Here is a 22,280-nt window from a genome sequence, read left to right as displayed (position 1 = left end):
GAGCAGTCCGTCTCCTTTGTGACTGAGCTGCTGACAGGCACCGACACTGTGTCTCTCAGATGGCAGGCTGGGGGCATGTTTTGTTGCTAACTGCCACATTAATTAGAGGTGGCTGGCCCTCCTGCTCTTGTCAGATCTGCTCTTCGGAGCACGTTACTTTTCTTAGGGAGTAATTGGATCTGCCAGCCTGCTAGGCTCTGATGTCATCTGTTGCTGTCACCTGCCCTGTATCCAGATGGCAAGGACAGGAAGCCAGTCAGTGATTTTCTACCAGGCTTTGGGGGGGAGTTACTCCTTGCCTTTGCTCCCTGCCTATGAAGAGAGGTTAATGTTTGTCTGACTGATAAGGCATCTTGCAAGACTATTGAGAGAGCTCTGAAATCGTCACACATCTTCCAGCAAGAAGCCCACGGGTCCAAGACGCTCTGCGCAGCCAGCCCTGGTCGTCTGCAATAACCATTCCCACCTCTGGTCACAGGTGAATATTCACAACCTTGTGTGTCAGCATGGGAGCATCGAACCCAGTGAGGTTGGTGTGGAAGTGGTACTGCTCTGAATCAAGCATACCCCATGAGGCTTTACCATACTCCTGGGACATGTTTGGCCGAAAAAAAAAAAAAGGAATATTGTAGCTGACCATGTTTGCATTCAAGGGTTTTTTAGCGCTTGTTGCCCTAGAAGCTGAGCAGGGTGTTGCAGCGCATGCTCCAGTCCCAGCACACTAGCTGAGGCATGTCACACCTTCTGCTTGGTCATCTTGTATTTCTTCAGTGGATGTCTGTCCCTGGCATTCAGATCCAGCTCGTCTTGCACCATGGCTTCACTGTTCCTCACCTGCATCTGCTGGTGTGTGGAGGGGAGGTGGAGGTACCCCCTCTTCCTCCTGGAGAGGCTGTTTAAAACATATCTCCCTTTTTTCGGAAGGGGCTTGAGTTGCCCCATCCCCTCGCTGATCAATTAAAGAAATAGTGGTACAGCCATTCCCTTACTGTGGCGGAGGATCGGCTGAAGCACACAGGTCTCCTCCTCCTCCCTCTTTGTTGCCTTGACACTCCAGCCAGGAGAGATTAGCTGTGCTAAACTTGTCCAGCTGTGAGGAAGGACACTTGACCCCCTTCAAATATCAGAGTGACAGTAACTGATCCATCAGATCTCCCTCCTCCGCCTGGCACCTCTCACTTTAATTAACACTCTGCTCTGGGATCAGAGTGCATTGAGCCCTCCCTGCAGATGAGCACAGTGCTTCTCTGACATCTCCTCCAGCGTCTGTCCACCATATGCCTCTTCTGCCCTGGTGCTGGGCAGGAGGGGGCCTCTCTCCTCCACTCGATGGCTGTTTTCCTTTATTTTTCTTCTCCCCTCATTTAAAGCAAACATTTATTATTTGTTCCTTCCTGTTAATTAAACGGCCTGTGCAAGTGGTGGCTCCAGTCTGCTGAGAGCAGGGAGGAGACGATGGATTGTTTGCAGCCTTGGCAATAATCAAGAAATTCGGATTGTCTCCCTACCTCCCTAGCTGCAGGAGGCCTGAAGATTTTCTCCAAGCACCTTCCTTTGGATTACTGCTTGTGCTGGAGGCTGTTAGGCAGGTGTCCGGTCAGACCTGTCTAGGCAACCAGTCGGTGACATGCCATACTGCTGTGACCCTGATAAAATGGTACTTGTTCTCCTCTGGCCAGTTGTACTTTGGGCCAAGGATCAGCAGCATCCTAGGTGCAGTCCAAGTTCTGGTCTTCTGCAGTGTTTGCTTATGGGATTTGAGGAAGTATGCAGTAAGTAAGGTGAAGAGCTACCAAATTTCCCTAGGTAATAGGATTACAGTGTCCTTCCTACTGGGACCTAAATACTCAACCAGAAGTAAATCCCTTAGAGTGTCTGATCTAGCTGTTTGTTCCAGTGCTTCTGCTGAGAATGCTGCCAGAATCAGTCCAGCAAGTCAGAAAATAATCCATGCTGTCAGGGCTGTATCACTGGACCTCTTGGTGGCTTTAAATGCAGATGCAGACACTGCACCTTACACATGTCCAGCAGAAAACCAAAGCCTAGATGTTTCACCCAGAAAAGCATGGATTCTTTGAATACAGAAGAAGCTACTGACCACCAAGAAAAGCTACTAAGATGAAAAATGTTCATCTTATTGCTGCTCCTAAGGGTGCAGAAATGCACCTGCCTGTGAGAGGGAAGTGCCAGGGGCGATGGGTGGTCACAATCCTGTCATCAAGCACAGGAGGTAGGATGCAGGCAGAGTAGGGACCTGACAACACTAGCGTTTTCAAAATGACATAAAAGCTTTGCCTGAGTCTGGGCAGACCACAGAGGAACTGGCATCATGTGTGCTCCCTGGCTGGCTGTGTCCTGGACCAGCTTTATCCCCTGCATTTTCCCGTTGGGGTGATATATGTGTTTCTTTTCTAAAGCTGATGCAGCAGAGGGAGTTGTTGTGTGTTCCTGGCCAGGTAGTCTCGTCTGTGTGGAGACTTTGAGTCTGGCTCTGCTTTGTGGGTATTCATTTAGCATTTCAAAAGCAATTAAAGGCCCCAAAGAGTCTACACCTCTTGGATTCTGGGGTTTTTTTTGTTTGGGATTTTTTTAATACATTTTTCTTTTTTCACACAGTGCTATATGAAAAAGGGAGGGAGAAAGCCTGAGCACAGGGAGTCTAATTAAAGGGATCTTCTGAGGCCTCATTAACTCTCTAAAGGAGGATGCAGAGACCAGACCCCTGCTCTCTGGAATATCATGACATTTACTGGCACAAATTAACATTCATGCAGAACCACTTAACAAATTACTTTCTAATCGCCTTCCACCCCCTGCTGTCCTGACCAGAGGAGAAGGGAAAGCCAGCACCTTTGCTCTCTGGCCAGCATTTTGTCTGGCTGCTGGTGGCAGACAAGAGTGGAGAAAGTCCTTCCTTTCCCAGCAATAGTTCCCTCTTCCCATAGCAGAGCCCCACCAAATCTGCTGGTTTGGACCACAGGCAGGATGTCTGGATTTCTAACCTGAAACAAGCCAACGTGGTAGTATGGTTTTGAGCCGGACAGTCTCCAAATTCAGCTCCATCTGACCTTGGAAGTTTTGTGTGAGCAGGAGCGGCTGGCATGGGGGTGATCTGCCTCTGCTCCTGCATCTCCATGGAGCTTCCATGGTATTGAACCAGCATCACATCGTAGCGACCCCAAGTCCTGCTGGCATCTTCAGTGCAGTTCCAGTTGTCACTGGTGCCAGGGAGATTGAAGCAGTGGGAGGCTAAAGCAATCTGGATGTGACTGTTAATCTGGATCCTTCTCAAAGGACCACTGTCTGTCTTTTCTCTCTAGTGTTGATCTCTCCAGAGCTGTGGCAGCATGCACAGAAGGCTGGGATGAGGGGACAGGGACACCTGAGAGTGTCCATTCTGGAGTAAGAAACCTTTGGCTCCTGGGGCTAAATCCAGTGAATCCAGCTGTCAGTTTATAATGCCCCAGAGGATTAATGTCTTTCCCTGCCTGGCCCTGGGATGCTGATTGAAGTCACCCCATGGGAGTCTGCTTGCCTTGATGCTCTTTCTTTGAGATTCGTTTATTTGCTGTTATCTGGTCAGGTTTGATAAAAACATTGTAAGTTTTCTGTTATGGTCCTTCATCTATAACCACCTCCCGCGCTTCTTCTCTGCTTCAGTGCTACCGGGACTTGGCACTGGTGAGCCGAGATGGCATGAACATTGTTCTCAACAAGATCAACCATATTCTCATGGAGAAGTACTTGAAGCTGCAGGACACTTGTCGGACCCAGGTGAGAAGGTCTTCTCCCCGGAATCGTTCCTTTCACACCAACCAGGCAGAGGGTGAGCAGAGGGCATTTTGAGTGTGGAGGACTTGGGAGGAAGTCAGCACCAGTGGAGCTCCTTTGCTCCATGTTAAGGAGTCACCTTTGGAAGGAAAGTGTGGAGGCATTTGATGGCCAAGGCATGGTGTTGGGGAGAGGTTTTGTGGGGGAGGCTATGGCAAAAGCTGCACTGATCTCTCCCTCTGCCCAGCTGGTGTGGTTGCTGCGGGAGCTGGTGAAGAGCGGGGTGCTCGGTGCAGATGGTGTCTGCATGACCTTCATGAAGCAGATTGCAGGTAAGTTGTGCTGTAGGAGCAAGGTGACCACTGCCTGCACCCGCCCTGCTCGTGCCAGCAGGCTGGGTGCTGTTGGTGGCGTACAAGGGCTGACTTGTGGCATGCTGCAGTTGGTGTCAGAGCCAGAGCCTGTTCTGCTGTGCAGCCAGGTCCAGACAGGCTTCCTGAGTATCTCTGTACCCAGCTGGCAGGCACGGAGCCTGCCCCAACCTGTCTGGTGAGGAAATCTCTCCGGGGGGGGGGGGGTGGAGCAGTGGATAAGCCTTCAAAAGTCTGTTGCTCCCAACAGCTTCTACGAGGGGTGAATCACAGAGGGAGCCAGGAGGCTTCTGGCAAATGCTGGAACAGCCAGGAAGTGTATTGGTTCCTGTTGCTGCCAGCTTTCACCCCGTAGCACTGTGCAAGAACACCAGGATCATCCTTAGTCCCTGCTCTGACCTCTGGGGTGGCAAGAGCCATGTGTGCGGCTCCTCTGGAACTTATCAGAGACACAGGAGGCTGCTTCACCCCACGTAAAGTCAGTAGCTCCTCCAGGGATCTGGCACTGGCCGTATGGTAGTCTGTTGTGTGTTCCCCCCCTCCCAGCCCTCAGTGTAAGCACCCCACAGCCATGCACACATACACATGCACACGCCTTTCCGGATTCACAGGAACGGTGCCTCTTCCGTGTTCTCTGCTTGGTGCTGGTGCTGGCCGCTGACGTCCATGAAGGAGGAATTAATGTCCCACTGTAAAACCCGACATTGTGTTTTTATTGTATGCGCCTGTGACACGGGGCTGGGCAGCCTGGATTGGAAATTGCCGTGTCTGCTCTTCAGGGGAGGAAGAATGGAGAGGGAGGGGACAGAGTCCTGAGTGTGAGCCAAGTTGCCCTGTCCCTGTTGTCACAGTGTAAACACAGAACATTTTAAAAACCACCGGTTGAAGGCATCCCTTGTTTCCCCTCGGTTGCACCTCCCTGTTCAGGGCCCCTTCTGTTCTGGAAGGACTCCGCTGTCTCACTTCTCACTACTTTTACGATGCCTTAATTGTTATGATCCCATTGTTTTGGCTTGCCTGCTTTAGGCGTTTTCTGTGCCTCTGCAAGCAGGAGTCCCACTCTGCTCCCAGTGACGTCAGCCAAAGGCTCCAGCTTTGTGCTGAAGGCCCATGCTGAGGGGGTGAGACACCACTTTGACACCTGGCCTTTCTTTGAGAGTTTGGGCATTCTTTGCAGATGCTGTTTCCCTTTTGTAGGCTCAGCAGCTGCAAATGTTTTATTTTTCAGCTACTGAATCTCATCCTGGCCTCATTTCTGGCTTCTCCTTTGCTTTCCAGAAGGGTAATTACGGACTCCATATTATCACAGTTCTTTTGCAAGAGGACTGTTGCAGCAAAGACCCCCTGGATCTGGTAACAGAAAGGCACTTGTACCTAGAAAAATGCTCTATGTAGGAACGGCCGAGCATGTGTGACAGGCAGAGCAGGACCAGGCACGAGTGTGTGCTCCAGACAAGGAGCAAACCCCTTAATTAGCTCTGCCATACTGGGGATGCAGTGATCGAAGTGGTCGGTGGTTCAGTTGAGTCTGGCAACAGAACAGCACCCTTTCATCTGACTGGCTTTTCTCTTCCCTGTTGCTCATGGCTTTCAGGTGGGGATGTGACAGCAAAGAATATCTGGCTGGCCGAGAACGTCCTGGAGATACTGACTGAGCAAAGGTATGGCTGGTCGGGAGGCACTGGCGAAGGCTGGTACAGTCTGAAGAGAGCAGCAGCCAGGCGTGAAGCGAGGGAGAGCACTCCTCATCTGCCTGCTAAGGGTTGTTGTCCTGCTTACTGCAAAAGAGGCAGATTTCAGGGCAGTGTTTGCGGCGACAGCCTGCGTGGGAGTGTGTTGATGGGGTTTCCTGCACAAAAGACCTCTGCGTTCCCTTACTGTGTTACCAAGCGTATTTTCAAGCCATGGTATGAATTTCTAGTTCTTGGAGCCCTCTTGCTGCAGGCTGTGTGTGGGAGAGTGTCCTGAAGTCCCTCCATTAGTAAACCTCCTCTGCGGAGTTTGGAGAAGGGCTTCAGGTCACGTCAGATAACATGATCTGCACAGACTGATACCTCTCCCCAAGCCGTGTGCGAGGACACAGCTATTCCTGAACGTGTGGCACCTGGTAGGTGGTCAGCCCACCCTCTGGGCAGTGGGGTGGCATTGCCTCATGTGGCTGAGGAGCATGTGTGGCTCAGGAGCAGCATCCCAGGAATATTTTCTTCCTGAGTTTCCTAAGCTGTGGGGGAGGTGTTCCTTTTGGAGGAGTAGGACAGAGTTAATTGCCCAAAAAGCTTCCTGTGTTTAAACAGCTCCTGCTTCATCAGGGCTGCAACTTTCATTTGTTGCGGACAGGCCATCTGGGAAGTATTGTCCTATGGGCTCAGCATTGTCCTTTGTGGCAAAGCAGATGCTAACTGATGATAAGCAGAATTCCCAACTGCAGCCTTTGGCTGGGCAGAGTCATTATTTTTAAATAGCCTATAGCTTTTCACCAAGCGCTGTCTATAATAGCAGCGATTCTTCTAAAATCACTTATTACTGTGGTTAACAATCAGGTTGTTAAAGCATTTATTTTGGCCACAGCTAACAGTCTTAGTGATTTGTATTCCGGGAATAGCTGTGTGGGTGTGTGCTGCTGCGAGTGCCATCTAGTGCCCCACCGTGCACGGGAAGGAGAGACCCTCTGAGATATTCTGGGCTTGGCTGACCTTCGATTCTTCGCCATATTGCCTCTGCTGCCTTTGTGCTAAGCTCAGCTCTTGTGTTCCCAACTGTATTTAAGTCCCTACCAGCTCTTGATATGGTCTTCCTGTGTGCTGCTGCTACTCGCTGCTGCCACCCTGCACCTTGGAGCATCTCGGAATCACTCCTCATCTCTCCAAAGCACATTGCAGCTCTTGTTTTGTGAACAAATACCTGCAAACAGCTGAACTGTGGGAGAAATAGCAGCTTCTCAGTGGTGATCCAAAGCCGCATCTGGCCATGGGTCTGCAGGAGAAAGCTCCATGCACTGAATAACAGCTGAGCTTTGTCACTTGAGGAGAGGAGTTTGTCAGAGGAGCAGTTGTGAGAGCAAAAGGCTTGGTCCCTGTTGAAGGTATTGCTGGAGTGTCAATGATACGTACTGTAGCAGCACAGAAACTGTCTGAGCACGAGGAAAGCTGAGAATTGGAAGTGAGCCCGAGGGAGAACCTGCAGCTCTTTGCTGGAATTTGTGTGCTTTGATTAGGGGAAAGCCAGAGCTTTAATTAAAGCCATACATGTGAAGGTCTGATGCCACATTGAGTGTTGAGTGCTTGGTTTAATTAAAAACAGTTACAGCAAAGCTGCTTCTCAAGCATTGCCTTCCTCGGAGAGGAGGCAAGTCCGCTACCTCTCGAACGCTGGGTGTTAATTTAGCTTCTTGCTGCTAATGGCGGCACAAATGCAATGCTTCCTCTTGAGTGTTTTCATTTTCTCTGCCTGTCAGATGAATGAATCCTGTGGCTGTGGGTGGCTTTTGCCCCCCTTTTACAGCATTTTTATTTTCTGCACAACCCTCACGGGGAAAAGGGGGAGATGCTGACCTGACAGCCCCCCGGCATCCCAGCCTTAATTACTCCCACACCCTCCCTAACATAACCTCTACTCGGCACCGTGTGCTGCCAGGCCAGCCCACCCAGCTGACTAATTAACCTGCTCCCAGCATCCAGCTAGATGCACGGAGAAGAGTCTGGGAAAGCAAACACTTGTCACGTCTTCCCGTGTTTCCCCCCTGCCACCAATGATTTAGGGCAGCTGACTCATTTGCCACTGGACTGGTGTCTCTTCAGGTGGCCATGGTGTTACAGCTGCTGCACACAGCGGTGGCACTTCCATGGGACTTCTGATTTACAGCTCACTGAGCCAGGGGATGCTGTGCATGGTCAATCACGCTGGAGGCACCCAGTTGGCCTGGCCCGTTCTTGGCATCCAGGGCAAATAACCAAGCTGACGAGGCCCTTTTTATGGACTGAGAATATTTGTTGTTGCACTTAGATAAGGGAGGTTGAGAATGCGGCACACCCAGCAGCCAGGGTGCTGCTGCACGAAGCAGGCAGGGCGGCACAGGCAGGAGACAGCAGCTGAGCATACAATGGAAATGCTGTGCTGGTGGGCTCTGCCACTCTGAGGGAGCAGGGCTGGAGGACCTGCCTGCACGCAGGACATGAAGCCAGTTGGCTGAGAAACAAATCTGCTTCCAGAAAGCCAGTCCTGCATACAGAACCCCTGCATCGACCACAGCACTGCTTGCCCCTGTCCTTCCTTGATGGTAGGACAGATTCCTGCCATGCCTGTGATGGGGCTGTGATGTCTCTCCCCCCACAGACCCTCTCTATGCAGCTACATCTGCCCTCTCACAAATCTGCCTAGTATTTGATCCCAAGCACATCTGGTTTTCCCTAGGTTTTGCCCTTTGGTGCTTCCAGCTTCCTGATAGTCATGACTGCTCTTTTCCTTTCGCCCCACACACCTTTCCCTGGTCAAGCTGGGGCAGGGGCAGCTCTTCTGCCCCCAGTGCTGCAGGACCTGCTTCCCAGCGCAGGGCTCCAGAGCTGCTGCATCTCATTAACAGGTCCTGTGTGACCTGCTGGATTAATCCACTTTGCAGGCTGGCAGCAAGGGAGCATGAGAACACTTCTTGCATGGGGGTGTGTGAGAGCCTGATTGTATGTGAAGGTCCTTCGTAGCTTGTCCTGGTGTGTTGTCTCTTGCTCGGTGCTATTCTGGCTGTGGAGACCAGTAAAGAGGCTCCTGTGGCAGTTGGTGTTAGCATCGAGGTCAAGTCTATTCTTGGGGCAGCTGCTCCACGCACTTGCTCCTGAGCACTTCATTGCCTGTAGTTGCAAATACTTTAGATTGTTGTGGCAGCAAACATCTCTGTGGTCCTCAAAATCCACCCAGTGCTTCGCACGAACATGTCTGCCACCCTGTCAGAGAGCTTGGGTGCAAGCACCCAGAAAGTAGACTGTGATGGGACTCTTCTGGGGGAGGAAGAGTTGGACCAAAGCACAGCAAGCACCCAGTACAGAGCAGGGAACGGTCCATGGATGAACATTCTCTGGGCTGGCACAACAGGCTGGAGTCCCTGCCCTTGCTGTTTCCTTTGTGCCTCAGATTCCTCTGTCCTGAGTCTCCATGTTTATACATCACTTTTGGCTGCAGTTCCCTCACAGAGGTGGCTGAAGGTGGTTTGTTTTTTTTTTTTTTTCTTCCTTTGCAGAGAGTGGGTACTGAAAAGCAGCCTCTTGATAGCCATGGCAGTATACACATACCTAAGGCTCATTGTGGACCATCATGGCACATCTCAGCTCCAGGTGCTTCGTCAAAAGGAGGTGGATTTCTGCATCTCCCTCCTCCGTGAACGGGTGAGCAAATCAGGGAACTGAGGGGATAACTGGGAAAAGAGACCTGCCTCTCTGTGGAGTCTGTGTCTGCGTGTGGTGGTGTTGCCCATGTTCGTCATGCAGCTGGAAGTGTGAGACACACTGGTTGCTCAGAATCGTCTCCTAGCTTGCACTGTACAGGCAGTGGTGTGTGGTTCATTCTCATTGCAGGCTGTGAATGGGTTTTCAACTGATTTACACTACCTATCCCATCAGACTTTAGGCTGTAGAGGGGGAGAGCAGCTGTTTTGATGGGGCTGCCTCATTTCAGTCTCTCTTATTCTGGCCACAAGGGTTAAAACTATTCTCTTTCTGCTGCTTTGGCACCTTAGTGCTTGTGGCTTACTATAGCTGCAAGAACATCAGTTCTTCTCTTAGGGAGGCAGCCAGTGTCCTCACAGGTTAACAGAGAACACAGTAGCCAGCTCCAGGCCACTTTTTGGTCTGTGTCGTGCAGGAGAAGCCCCCAAAGCTAGGTGTAGGCAGAAATCCTTGCATTCAGCATCCTAGCCCTGTGGGCCATGATGGCTTTACAGCTCCCTGCCCGCTGGTCTGAGTGCTGCCCGCTCTCCCATTCTTCCCTGCTGCGTGGGAAGGACCAAGTGTCAAGTCTTAGCTTCAGAGACTGGCTGCAGTCCTGGAGAGAAAATATCAGATTTATGGTCTGATTGTTTGCTTTACAAGAGAGAGAACATTTTAAAATAGCTGCTGACCTTCCCGCCTGTCACCCTGCCTCTCAGAACCTGCTAGCTTCAAAAGAGGGGCAGGCTGCCAGGGGCAGGAGTGTAGATATTGTGCAAAGAGTGAATCATCTGGAGCCAGCGGTAAGGTTGAAGGACTGACTGTTCCTCCCTTCCCTTCCTCCTGCCCCCCAGTGCCTTCTCCCTTCCCCATGTGCAGGAGCAGGTAAACAGTAAATGAGATTTTTTCCTCTCCTTTCCCCAGTTCATGGACTGCTTCATGATCGGCCGGGACCTTGTGCGGCTGCTGCAAAACGTTGCAAGGATACCCGAGTTCGAGCAGCTCTGGAAGGACATCATCCACAACCCGCAGGTCCTCAGTGCGCAGTTCACAGGTAGGCAGGGCCAGGGCCGAAAGGGCAACCATCTCTGTCGTGCCTTGCCCGCACGCAAAGTAGCGCCTCTGCCAGAGCCCTGCTAGCCATAGGCAACCCCCTCCTACCTTCACGCGCCCTTGTGGCAAGGTTGCCATGACTGTCAACCCATTCCAGGGAGAGTTGGAGCAAAAATCCTGCACAGCAGCTATTTTTCACTCTGCACACCCCATCTGGCCCAGGTCTCAGGACCGTGCTAGAGCTAACAGGGTCTATTACAGCCCTACTAAAGCAAAACACATTGGGTGCCTGGGTTCCTTCCAGATGCTCTCTTAGAGGAGAGCATGCAGAGAGCGCTATAATTACATTGTGTGATCCCACCTCCATCAGTGTCAAGGCCCATGTGGCTGCTTCCAGAGCCCGTCTTGTCACTAACTAGAAGAAGATGCCTCCAAAAGAAGCTTTCTGCTGGCTGCAGGGAGCTTAGGAGCAGGGGCAGGGCCTGGACCAGTTTCCCATGGTCAGCTCCAGCACTTGGCAGCTCTTGCCATTTTTTTAAATGCTGCAGAGGCCCTGTAGGCATCTGGACTTTAAACTATCCTGGAAAACAGATACTTGAGGTAGCTGTAATGATAGATCATGAGAATGCAGCTGAGCCATGGCAAGGGTCGGTAAATTGTATTGCTTGTTCTGGGCTTAAGGCTTCCATAATTGCAGTTGTTGCTTTTTTTAATTAACTGATTTATAAGCTGAGATGAAGCTGGAGCCCAAAGATATAAAGTGTCTGAGTCCTTCACACTCTTCAGAAAAGAGTCTGATTAAGCTCCATAGCTCTAAAGCAAAAAGTCCAGAAGATGCAGCAACTGACACTTTCTAAATGGGATTTTATTTCTCCCGGTAGCCTTGCACATTTGGTCTGCTGAACGCTCAGCCATGGATCCCTCTGCACAGTCTGAGTTAAAATAAGCATGATGGAGTGTTATATTTATAATTTTTATTGGTACAAATTATTCACTTCTCTAGGGGCTGTCACATCATTATCTGTCTGCAGCAATTCTAGTGAGTCGTCAGAAATGGGGCTTTAAAGTGTTCTCCCCCTGCCCCCAGTGCCTGCTCTCCTCCCAGGGGCCATGTTAATGTCACTTTAAAGATCTCGGATTATGCTCAGGGAAACTCATGGCACATCATTTGATTAAATGCTTCTTAAGCTTTGTGATCTGTGGCTTCTCCATCTCCAGAACTTGTCTCCTGTCATTGCTGGTCTCTGCTAAGACTTGCCAGCCAAGGGACTACAGGGACCCAATTCCCCTCTCTGGGTTATCAGAATTAGCCTATGGGACTTGTGGAGGCAGAAGAGTCTTAGCCCTACACCTAAGGAAGGCTCACATTTCACATTTTCAGGGCTCAGCCCTACCTTTTCCTGCAGCTGTATGTTCACTAGAAGCATTTCTTAGCTCTGTCTGGACCTTCCCAGCTGAGTGCTGAGCTTTCACATCCATGCTTGAAGCATCCTGGGGCACCTAACAAATGTCCTTCTCGCTTCACTTGCTTCCCACACCGGTAGGGGCAGCTGGGCAGGGTTGTTTCCTGCTTTGCTGCTAGTTTTAGCCAAATGACCCAGCAAAACGACACCTAAATTGGGGCTAACATCAGTGCTCCTGACTCATTCTCTTCTGACAACTGCCAAACTCCCCATGGTTTTTGCCCTTTCTCCTTTGGTTCCCTTTTTCTTCTGTTTGACACCACAACCAGTGGCCCATGGCGTTGCCTGATGGTTCGTAGAGGTGAGACGACACCTCGGTAAGTGCACGCACCCACAAGCATGTTTTTCCTTGCCGTTTCAGCTGCAAAGTGCTGGAGCAGGCGGAGTTCACGTGTCCCCGGGGGACACCCCAGCATAGGTAGCTGGGCAGCCCTCGGGGCGGTAGGGAGAGGTGGGCTGTGTCTGGCAATGCACCAGGAGTCCAGTCTGGGTTTGTCACTCCTCCCTGTCCCACGGAGAACCCCGCAGTTGGCTCTAGGGGCTGGATGGGAGGACTTCAAGCAGAAGCTGATCTGTCCAGGGGTGCCCTCATTCATACTTGCTCATGTGGAGCCTTCAAGGTCCCCTCCCCAAAATAATTTCCCCTGCAGTTGGTCATAAGACTACTTCTTTGCCCTCTTGCCTGCTGTTGAGAGCCTGTAATAATTGCTCTGCAAAGTGGCTATTATCTCTAGCAGCTGCCAGTCCATGTAGTCTTGGGTTTGTATCCTTCTGTAATCTCTGATCTGAGTCAGTCATGCTGAGCTCCATGCTCATGTGACTAGGGCTACAGTTCAGCAGCACTGAGTATGAGGGAAAACCGCAGCAGGGGGTGGCTCTGGGTGCAGGACCCATCCCTCCCTCCAAGCAGCTGGGAGCTCTTAACAGGCAAGGTGTTTTGTGGCTCTTTTCCCCTGATGTGCAGCTCGCTCCCACCCTTTCTCTGAGCTCCACGGGAACTGGCATCTGTTCATTTTGCTTTGAAGCTTCCCTCCTGCAGCCCTCCCCCAGGTGTGGCCCTCCAGCTGCACAGCAGAAGGACAACTTCCAAACAGCAAAAGAGCAAAGCCCACCTCGTGTGCGCAGTGTCCCTGCCGCCTGCTTGTCTGTGTCAGAGGTGGCTGCCCTGTAAATCTCTCAGGTCTTGTCAAGCAGCAGCAAAGCCTCTCTGCTCAGGTCATAAATTCCTCCTCTTTGCAGCTGTCTGGGAACGAGAGTGGTTTTTGCAACCTCCCCTTCTCCTTCCCATCCTTCATTCTCTACATGCACGTGCACACACAAGTTTTCTGTTATGTCTGATCTTTGTTGTTACATCTGGGTACCTTTACTCCAGGGGAGGAATTGGACTTGGGTGCTGGCACAGCCCACGATGGGCACTCTTTATGCCAGCCCTGCTTTTTGGTGCCCAGGCCAAGGGGTAGGAGATGGAAATGTGCTCTGTTGGTTACATCTTGGGTCTTGGCGTCTGGACTTCCTCATTTCTCTTCCAGATCTTGTCCCTGCCCTGCTGTGCATCCTCTCTCCCTTTCTTCAGGGTCTCCTTCCTGGCATCCTCATTAGTGATCTCTGACAAAAGCTTGCTCTGGACAGGAGATGTTTTAGGAGACCTTTTCCAACCAAAACCTTGATCCTTTTCCACTGCCTGTAGCCTTGGGGAAATGGAGCTTAATGCTCCAAACTCAGCTTGCTGCGGATGTTGGTAGATCCCTGCCCAGATCCCATTCGTGCTGTACTGTCCACGGGACCGTGTGAGCGCAGACCGACCTCTCTGTCTCTCCCCAGGTGTCCTGCAGCTCCTCCAATCTAGGACTTCTCGCAAATTCCTGGCATGTCGCCTCACTCCTGACATGGAAACCAAGCTGCTCTTCATGACCTCACGGGTAACTCCCTCATGCTTGCTGGGGGTCCTGTGCCAGCACAAGGGACAAGGGCACTTGTTCCTGCCCAGTCCATGGTGCACCAGTCCCGTTCCCATGCTGACACTGGGCACAAGGAGGGAGGGCAGAGCACCAGTCTGAGCTTTACTGGTGCGAGTATTTGTTGCTTCTGGCATCTAACGGTGACAGGAGGAGGAGAGGCTGCCCAGCAGGAGCTGACGTAGATGCGCCTGAGATATCACTGGTATTCATTAAAAGGCACAAAACAGCTTTGCAGGGGAACATTGCTCCTGGCTGGCTGCTTTCCAAGGCAAGCGCTTTCTCTGAATGGCCACAATGCGGTGGGTTATCAGCGCTCCAACAACAGCAGTCGTATTCAAGAGAGGCCAAGAGCTGTGCAGCAACAGCACTGGGGTTAACCGTTATCTGTATTTGTACACCAGGCAGAGCTCGCTTCCCCCTCGCTCTGCCTCTGGCCCAGCTGCTCACTGGCTGCTCGCAGGGGCTGTGCTGTGCCGACACACGCAGGGCATGTGGTCTCGTCTGCTCAGCTGGAGACAGACCCTGCGTGAGAATGCTGCACAATGGCCTTTTTGCTTCCTCGATCTCTCTGAAGACACTGCCAGCATGGGACTGATGGGGAGCATGGCATGAAGCAGAGTTTGCTGAAAGCAGCAGCTTAGAGGATGGCAGACTGTGGTTCTAGCAGCCTTTCCCCAAGGCTTGAGCAAAACCTGTGTCTTTCCCTTTCCCTTCAGGTCCGGTTCGGCCAGCAGAAGCGGTACCAGGACTGGTTTCAGCGGCAGTACCTGTCCACCCCGGACAGCCAGTCCCTGCGCTGTGACCTCATACGCTACATCTGTGGCGTGGTCCACCCCTCCAATGAGGTGCTCAGCTCCGACATCCTCCCACGCTGGGCCATCATTGGGTGGCTGCTCACCACCTGCACGGTGAGTTGCGAGGGCCTGACCCAAAAGCAAGTCACATAATTGCCTGGGATCACTTCCCTTGCAGGGAAAGGGTAACCTTCGGATGCTGGAAGCTGTGGTGGAGGTTGGGATCAGGTGTTTGCTGGCTGGGCCAAAGGAGAGAGTTGCAGAGCAGTGGTTACGACATTGGCCTTTGTTCTGCACTCTGGATTTTAGTCCTGGCTCTGCTGCATGCCGGATCCTTTGGGATCTCCTTTCCCTGCATAAACCTCACCTTCTCACTTTCAGCTTATCAAGCCCTTTGTTTCTGATTTATGTTTATGGCCCATCTACAAGGCGTGGGGCCTCTCCTTTCCCAGTGGGGTGCAAGAGCGCCTGCAAGGAGATGCCTCATTACCACCTTGTTGGCTTCCACTCTCCGCCTGGCCTGTCATCCCTTGTCCCATGCAGGACTGTGATCTGCAGCACTTGTCAAACAGAGCAGAAGCTGCAGAGGAAACGGCTGTTGGCTGTGCCCATGAAGGCATAGCAGATAACGCCAAAGTGATGTGCGGGGCCCAATTATACATGGCTCAGGGTTGTAGCCAGGCTGCACTTCACAGAGCACGATGGCTCGTATCTCCCAGTCTTGGGGCTGCCTTGGCCTCTGCCACTCTGTGTGCTGCCCTGGCTGGAGCTGCTTTCAAAGCAGGCAGGTTTGCTCAAGAATTTCCCACCTTCTCTGAAAAAACAGCAGCAGCGGGTGCCCAGGAGGGGTTTTGCCAGCTCTGCCCCATCCTGTTGGTGTGAAGAGTGTTGCCACCACCTGCCCCGCAGCAGCAGGGCCCAGCACGTCAGGCATGCAGAGGGATTGGGTGCTCAGCACTGTATTCATCAATTTGTTGGTTTTTTTTTCTTCTTTAGTCTAATGTTGCTGCTTCAAATGCCAAACTGGCCCTATTCTATGACTGGCTCTTCTTCAATCCTGAGAAGGACAGCATCATGAATATAGGTACTCCACAGGGAGGCTTTCTCTGAATGGGCAAGGGTCAAAGAAGGGGTTAATGGCTTCCAGAGCTGGTGGAGGTAGGGGGATCTGGTGGGGAAAGCCCAGCAGATTATCTCCAAAGGGCATCAGTTCCCTCCCCTGCCTTGAACTCCTGGCATTTGCTGGCTTGCTGGAGAGTTGCTCTGATGGAGCCACTTTTAATTGTGGCTTTCATATCTGTGGTAACAGCAAGCATCTTCCCTGAGGTCAGTGGCTGGCCCCAGAGCATCCCTCCCTGTGGGCAGGCAGGCTGCCTGACTGCAGGGCTGTCCCAGGGCTCAGGCACATGAGCAAGGACTGATACAGCTGGGGGTATTGCTGCGAGCTCCTGCCTGCAGGGAAGTTGGTTCTGGCCATTGTTTGAAGCCTAAGTGTTATTTAGGAGCTGGATGAGGGCAAGGGTGTGTACAAGCCAAAAGAAGGGGGTTCCCTCTGCACCCCAGGGGCAGAAGGCTTCGTCTGCAGGAATGGGGTTGGGGGGGTGGGCACAGGGAGTATGGGCATCTCTGGGGCTCTCAGCACAGGGCTCCCTGCTCTCTCCTTCCAGAGCCTGCCATTCTGGTGATGCATCACTCCATGAAGCCTCACCCTGCCATCACCGCCACGCTGCTGGATTTCATGTGCCGGGTGAGCTGCCCCTCACTCTCTGGGGAATACCCTGGCTTGCCAGATGAGTTGCATGATGGGGGTTGAGTGATGAGGTCTGTAAAAGCAACCACTGGGGTCCGCACCATCCCTCTGCCACCAGTGGGACAGAGAGACTCCTCAGGAGTGTCAGCAGAGGACAGTGTAGAGGGAAACAGCCGTGCTCTCTGCTTACACCAGCCAGCTGTGCAGAGGTCATGCTCCAAAGAGAGCTGGTCACTGTGTCAGCCTCGCGGACTTGTTTTAGCCTTGTGTGCTTGTCTGTGGTGCAGAGGAGTGGAGGTGCACTGGCCGGGAGGTGGTCCTTTAGGGATTGCAGTGAGGCCCTTCGGCTGTGCTCTCCTCTGAGCACTCCCCACCACCCATTGCTGGTGTAGCAGCACCTTGGTGTAGGTCAGTGCTTTTCCTTCTCTGCCAAGACAGAAGCTGGGAGCAGTCAAGTGGTGAGCTGCACAGCCTACTCCCTTCAGGCTGCCCCTTGCTCTGTGCTGACCAGTCACAAAGAGCAGGAACAGTTACACAGGCTCAGGGAAGACAGATATCTTCACTCCCCAGAGAGTTTTGAGGCAAAGGCCCTTTGCCTCTCCATCCCATAGGAAGGGAATTTCATGAATCCCTAGAGCCAGTGATAATGGAGCAGCAAAATAGTGTCGACTCGCTGCCCATTCTTCAGAGCCAAAAAAACAAACCAAAACAAAAAAGCTGTTCCGCCTTCTGTTTTTTTCCGCATTCCTCTGCATCATCTGGTCTGTTCTGCCCTGAGCCTCTTGATTGTGAAATAGCCTGCAGAGTAGCTCAGTATCTTCTGGCAGCCCTTTTAACCTCACCTTACCTATGCTAAATTAAGGAGGGATTTTCCCCTTGCTGATCTGCCAAGAGCATAGTCAGGCACACTGCTACAGATGCTCAGCCAAATTATTCGCCTCTTAAAACCCCCTACCAGAGGCTTTGGTGAGTCCTCGCAGTCTCTTGATAAATCCAGGGCTATTCCTGGAGGTCAGAGCGTTGGGCCCATGTGTCATTCATTAATGGGAATGCCACTGTCGGAAGGCATGTAAGACTTCCCAATTCTGCAAATAAATCCTTCCAGAATGATGAGCATTAGTAGGAAAAAGGCTTCTGAATTGTTCCCTATAGTACCTAATGAAATGCTTGGCTGGATGTCATCCCTGGAGGTCAAACAGAATCTCACTGCAGCAGGGGACAAGTGAGACCCATCATCTCCCTTTCAAAGGACAGCTGTCCTTGGGCAGGGAGCAGAGCTGGTCCTGCCGCTCCATCCTGGGGGAAGCCATGCCAAGAGTTGCTGGTTCTAGTAATTTGGTCCCAGGGAGGGCTGATGGTGTTTCTTGGAGGTGGGGTCTTCCCATGGCATGAGCGCTGGAAGAGCTGTGAGTTGCATTGCTTTCCTCCCTCATGCCCAGCATGCTCTGCGTGCTCCTGTCTCTGGGTTGCCTGAGTCCAAAAGCAGCTGCTGGCTTCTGGCATAGGAATTGGGTGGAAGGTTCCTGGGATGACCCACATTTCAGGGAGGAGTCCTCTTACTCCCTCCAGAAGCAAAGGACTGTGTGTGGACAGAGCTGAATGTTGTTTAGGGTACCCTTCTCGTATTCCCCCACTCCCCAGGGCTTCCTACAGCTCACGAGGCAGCTTCCGTGTGTTTTTCTCATCCCTGGGAGATGCACCAGCTGGCGCTCGGGGATAGAAAAGCCAGAGGCATGGGCTGGCCCCCCTTCTATCTATCATCACTGAGATGCTGCACTCAGACAGCTCTCCTGCTGCCCTTCTTGGTCAACAAGAGCAGCTGGGATGTGGTGCTTGAGTCAACGGTGACCCAAGAAGCTGACTGATGGCCTTAGCTAGTCCTGGCTGTCTCCTGCTGGCTGACACAGACCCAATGGTAGGCAGAAGGGTTCATGGCATTAATGTGGTCATTCTCCTGTTTTCAGATCATTCCCAACTTCTACCCCCCACTGGAGGCTCACGTCCGGCAAGGCGTGTTCAACTCTCTCACCCACATTGTGGAGAAGCGAGTCCTTGCGTAAGACAGCCCTGAATTTGACTACATTTATACAACTGCTGTGCACCAATTTTCCTGGGTCTCACCAGTCTAGTCAAAATGACCTCCAGGCTCTGTAAGAGCTGCAGAGGGTATTTGCATTGTGTATGAACCATGGAAGAAGGCATAGTTGTGTTGGTATGGTGCTGAAGCTTGTCCTGAGAGCTGTTCCTTGAAACAAGGGAATGGGTGGGTTAAGAAAGCTATAGCCACTCCACTTCAGATGAATAGAAACGTCCCCAGCCCTTTCTGGTCCCTGAGCTGAACGGAGCAGCCTTGCTCATGGTGCTCCAGCCTGCAGACAGCTTCTGCATCAGCCAAGTTCCCCTCCCAGGAGGTAAGGCCTCTTCTCCCCTTCCCGCGTGCCTTCTGGTGACACAGGTCCCATTGGTGGCAGTGAGGGAACACCAGCTGAGCTGCAGGAAGGAAGGTGGGACCTCGTAGCTTGTGGTCCATAACGCAAACCAAAGCCCTGATGTAAGGGAGATCCCCTTGCATGTCCACCGAGGTGAAGCTATGCAGCAGGGCACTGCATCCCAGCTCTTTCTCATCCCTTTCCCTTCTTACCCCCCAACACAGACATCTGGCCCCTCTTTTCGACAACCCCAAGCTGGACAAAGAGCTCCGTGCCATGTTGAGGGAGAAATTTCCGGAGTTCTGCAGTTCGCCCTCACCCCCCATTGAAGGTAGGGAGTGGGGCAGGTGGCGGAGGGAGGCTGCAGCAGGTGCTGCCTTCCCAGAGACGGGACTTTCCCTGGCACTCCTGCAGCAATAGCAGCTGTTTGCAGGATCAGACCGTGACTCTGGGGAGAGGAGGGCTCTGGGTGCTCGTATTTATGGATGGTTGTGGTCTCCCTTCATCTCAGCTCTGCTGTACACTAAAGATGCACACTACCCATTTCTCTCTCTGCTCCATAGGGGCTAACTTAGCCTTTCTTCTCTGTAGGCTAATTGATTAACATAATTAGGTTAAACAAAGAGCAAGCATTTCTAACCTGTATTTAACAGGAGAGTGCTGCTGCTTTGCCAGATCTCCTGAAGGACTGTGGCTGTAAGCCTCTCTGTTTTCCTGTTGCATAAGCTGCTCCGGCTGAAGGGACTGACCTAACCAACAAACCCTTCCTCCCCAAGCCTCTTGGCCTCATAGAGCTGGTAAAGCTGTTGCTCTGCTCAGGGTTTCAGGCTCTGCTGTTGGCCTGGGTGAGGGATGAAGCACGAAGGATGCTGGGCAGCTTAGGTGGAGGATGACCTGGTCTTGCCACACTTGGCACTGGGTAGGGATGGTTAAATGGAGTCGCTGGGAGTGCCCTTCCCCAGCTTGAGTTTTCCAGGGTCCATCCCTTGCCCAGACTCTTTCTTCCCTTTTCAAAGCACTTTTATCTCCTTGCTGGAGCCCTGCCCCTCAGCTGTGTGAGGAGCCATCATAACTTCACTTTGTGCTCTGACCCCTTCGTGTACGTTCTTGCAGTCAAAATTGAGGAACCCGTTTCCATGGAGATGGACAATCATATGTCAGAAAAGGATGACAGTTGTTATGACAATGCCGAGGCTGCGTTCAGTGACGATGAAGATGACTTGAACAGCAAAGGTGAGGAGTGCAGTCAGCTGGGCGCCAGTGCTCTCAAGTACTTACGCGTCTCTGCAGAATAGCTGCCGTTTGCCTCTGCGCCAGATGGTGTTTCCCCGCTGGCTGGTGGGCACCTTCCCTTCATGATGGAGGATCCCCAGACAACCAGCTGTAAGCACAGTTCCCTCAAAGCTCCTTTCCCATGAGCAGTGGGAATTGCTGCACTCAAGGCAGACCCCCTTCTTGAAATCCAGGTTTACTTCTGCAAGAGACAGTGTTGAGGTCAATGCTCTGCTGCTTCCCAGTCCCTGACAGCCAGACTCAGTAGATCTGATACAGATCTGTGCTCAAAGGCACAGGCTGTTGGGCTTCATCTCCCTAAGCTTAGACCCTTTGAACATAGTGCTTTCTCCACCCATGTGTCCTCTCTAGATGTCTGACTAGTCTCAAGCCCTGTTGCTCTGCATGGTTGGGAATCCCTGTGGCAGATGCTGTGCCGGATGGTTTGTTTGGGAACAGAGTGTTTCTGTTCTCAAGCAGCTGCTAATGAGGCTCAGGCCTCTAATTGCTCAGCCACATGGTTTTCATTATGCTCGCTCCCTCTCAAAGCCATGGGGCTGACAAGCCTGCAGAAGGCCAGAATCCCCTCTGCTCACTCTCTCGAGCTAGAGGCATCTCAAGCTGTTTCTGGCCTTAGTGGTAGGACTCTTGGGCTTCCTGCCATGCTGGAGGGCTACCCCTACAGTGGGGAGGGGCCACAGGCCCAGGATGGGGGAGACGATGTGACACTGTGCTGTAGCACTGTCTTCCACAGTCCTGTCAAGCCCTGCCAGCTGCTTGGGGCCCCTGCGAGGAACACAGGCTTGAAAGCCATGTGCAGAGAGGACTTTTGCAACAGGGATCGGCCACCTTGTCCCGTCCCTTAGTGGCAGCTTCTTTGTGAGCAATTCTGCCTTGGTCCTGGTGCTTCTGGACTCTGCTGCAGTTCAATTTTGTGGCCTGGAATGAGCCTGGAGGATGAGGGTGTGGAAAAGCAGTTGGTGTATCTCAGCCCCAGAGTCCTGAACACAAGCATTTGTGCCTCAGGTGGCAAGAGAATTGCAAGCTAGCTACATTTGTTGAGTATGTTGAAGGACAGGCAAAGCATCAGGTTTGGAAACTGGACTGAATGGGAACCACAATTCTGGACAGCCCCTGCATTTGGATCCCATCCCACCTTCCTACTCACTGTGACCTGGACATGTCTCTAAAGGATGAAGGCAAGGCCTGAGGCTTGGCCACATACTGGGGGGAAGGCTGCTTGTCCTGGGGTGGTGACTGCCCCCGCAGCCCCTCACAACTGCCACTGCTAGGACAGAGATTGCCTCTAGGACTTCTTAGACGTAGCTGCTTGGGAAAATAGACTATTCCACTGTTGCTTGCTTTGTTGCAGGGAAGAAGAGGGAGTTCAGGTTTCATCCAATCAAAGAAACCATTGTGGAGGAGCCTGTTGATATCACACCATTCCTGGACCAGCTGGATGAGTCACTGAAGGATAAAGTCCTGCAGCTGCAGAAGGGAAGGTTGGTGTTGTTTGGTCATCTGTTACATTTCATGTTGGTCTCTTCAGGGCAACGATACACAAGACCTTTTAGTCTTGTTGTACAATGCTGCTTGCTCCAGAGCCCTTCTCTCAGAGCTAATGCAATCTTGTGGCTTGTCTCCCTTTAAGATAGAGTTTCTGCAGGAAATGTGCAGGTGGTTTTGAAAGGTGCTGGGTTAAGAGCCTTGTAAGTTGTCCTTGGAGCAGGCTCAGACCAGAACACAACAGCAATTTGCTGGGGGCTACAGCCTTTCTCTGAATCAGTGACAGCAAGGCAAAAGACTCTTAGTTTCATCCTTCTCCGCTGTTGGATTGACAAGACGAGGCTGTGTAGGCCTTTAGGGCTGTTGCTGCCTGGGTGTTTCAGTATGTCTCTGAATGGGACACCTTCCCTGCAGACAGAGATGTACCTGTGTTTGTATGTTCTCTGGACTGCCTCACCCCCACTCTTGATTTTCAGTGACCTTGGAATTAACTCCATCTAAA

At 52.0% G+C, this 22,280-nt stretch overlaps 2 protein-coding genes across 2 annotated transcripts in view; one reads left to right on the top strand and one right to left on the bottom strand.

Annotated features, from left to right (window-relative positions):
- The window catches only part of ILF2 (interleukin enhancer binding factor 2), a 99,032-nt gene that overhangs the window by 22,926 nt on the left and 53,826 nt on the right, over positions 1-22,280 (bottom strand). The window lies entirely within an intron of this gene.
- Positions 1-22,280, top strand: part of INTS3 (integrator complex subunit 3) — a 43,157-nt gene that overhangs the window by 7,014 nt on the left and 13,863 nt on the right. Inside the window, exons 4-16 of the mRNA XM_049806926.1 lie at positions 3,661-3,774; positions 4,019-4,103; positions 5,737-5,803; positions 9,370-9,514; positions 10,478-10,607; positions 13,891-13,988; positions 14,744-14,935; positions 15,818-15,905; positions 16,489-16,568; positions 18,536-18,627; positions 19,225-19,331; positions 20,114-20,233; positions 21,645-21,774. Coding sequence (XP_049662883.1) covers positions 3,661-3,774; positions 4,019-4,103; positions 5,737-5,803; positions 9,370-9,514; positions 10,478-10,607; positions 13,891-13,988; positions 14,744-14,935; positions 15,818-15,905; positions 16,489-16,568; positions 18,536-18,627; positions 19,225-19,331; positions 20,114-20,233; positions 21,645-21,774 — 1,448 coding nt within the window. The remainder of the gene's footprint in view (positions 1-3,660; positions 3,775-4,018; positions 4,104-5,736; positions 5,804-9,369; positions 9,515-10,477; positions 10,608-13,890; positions 13,989-14,743; positions 14,936-15,817; positions 15,906-16,488; positions 16,569-18,535; positions 18,628-19,224; positions 19,332-20,113; positions 20,234-21,644; positions 21,775-22,280) is intronic.

This window comes from Accipiter gentilis, chromosome 7, assembly GCF_929443795.1.
Source record: "Accipiter gentilis chromosome 7, bAccGen1.1, whole genome shotgun sequence".
Lineage (NCBI taxonomy): Eukaryota > Metazoa > Chordata > Aves > Accipitriformes > Accipitridae > Astur > Astur gentilis.
Note: the sequence above shows the minus strand (reverse complement) of the source record. Positions and strands in the feature narration are given on the sequence as shown.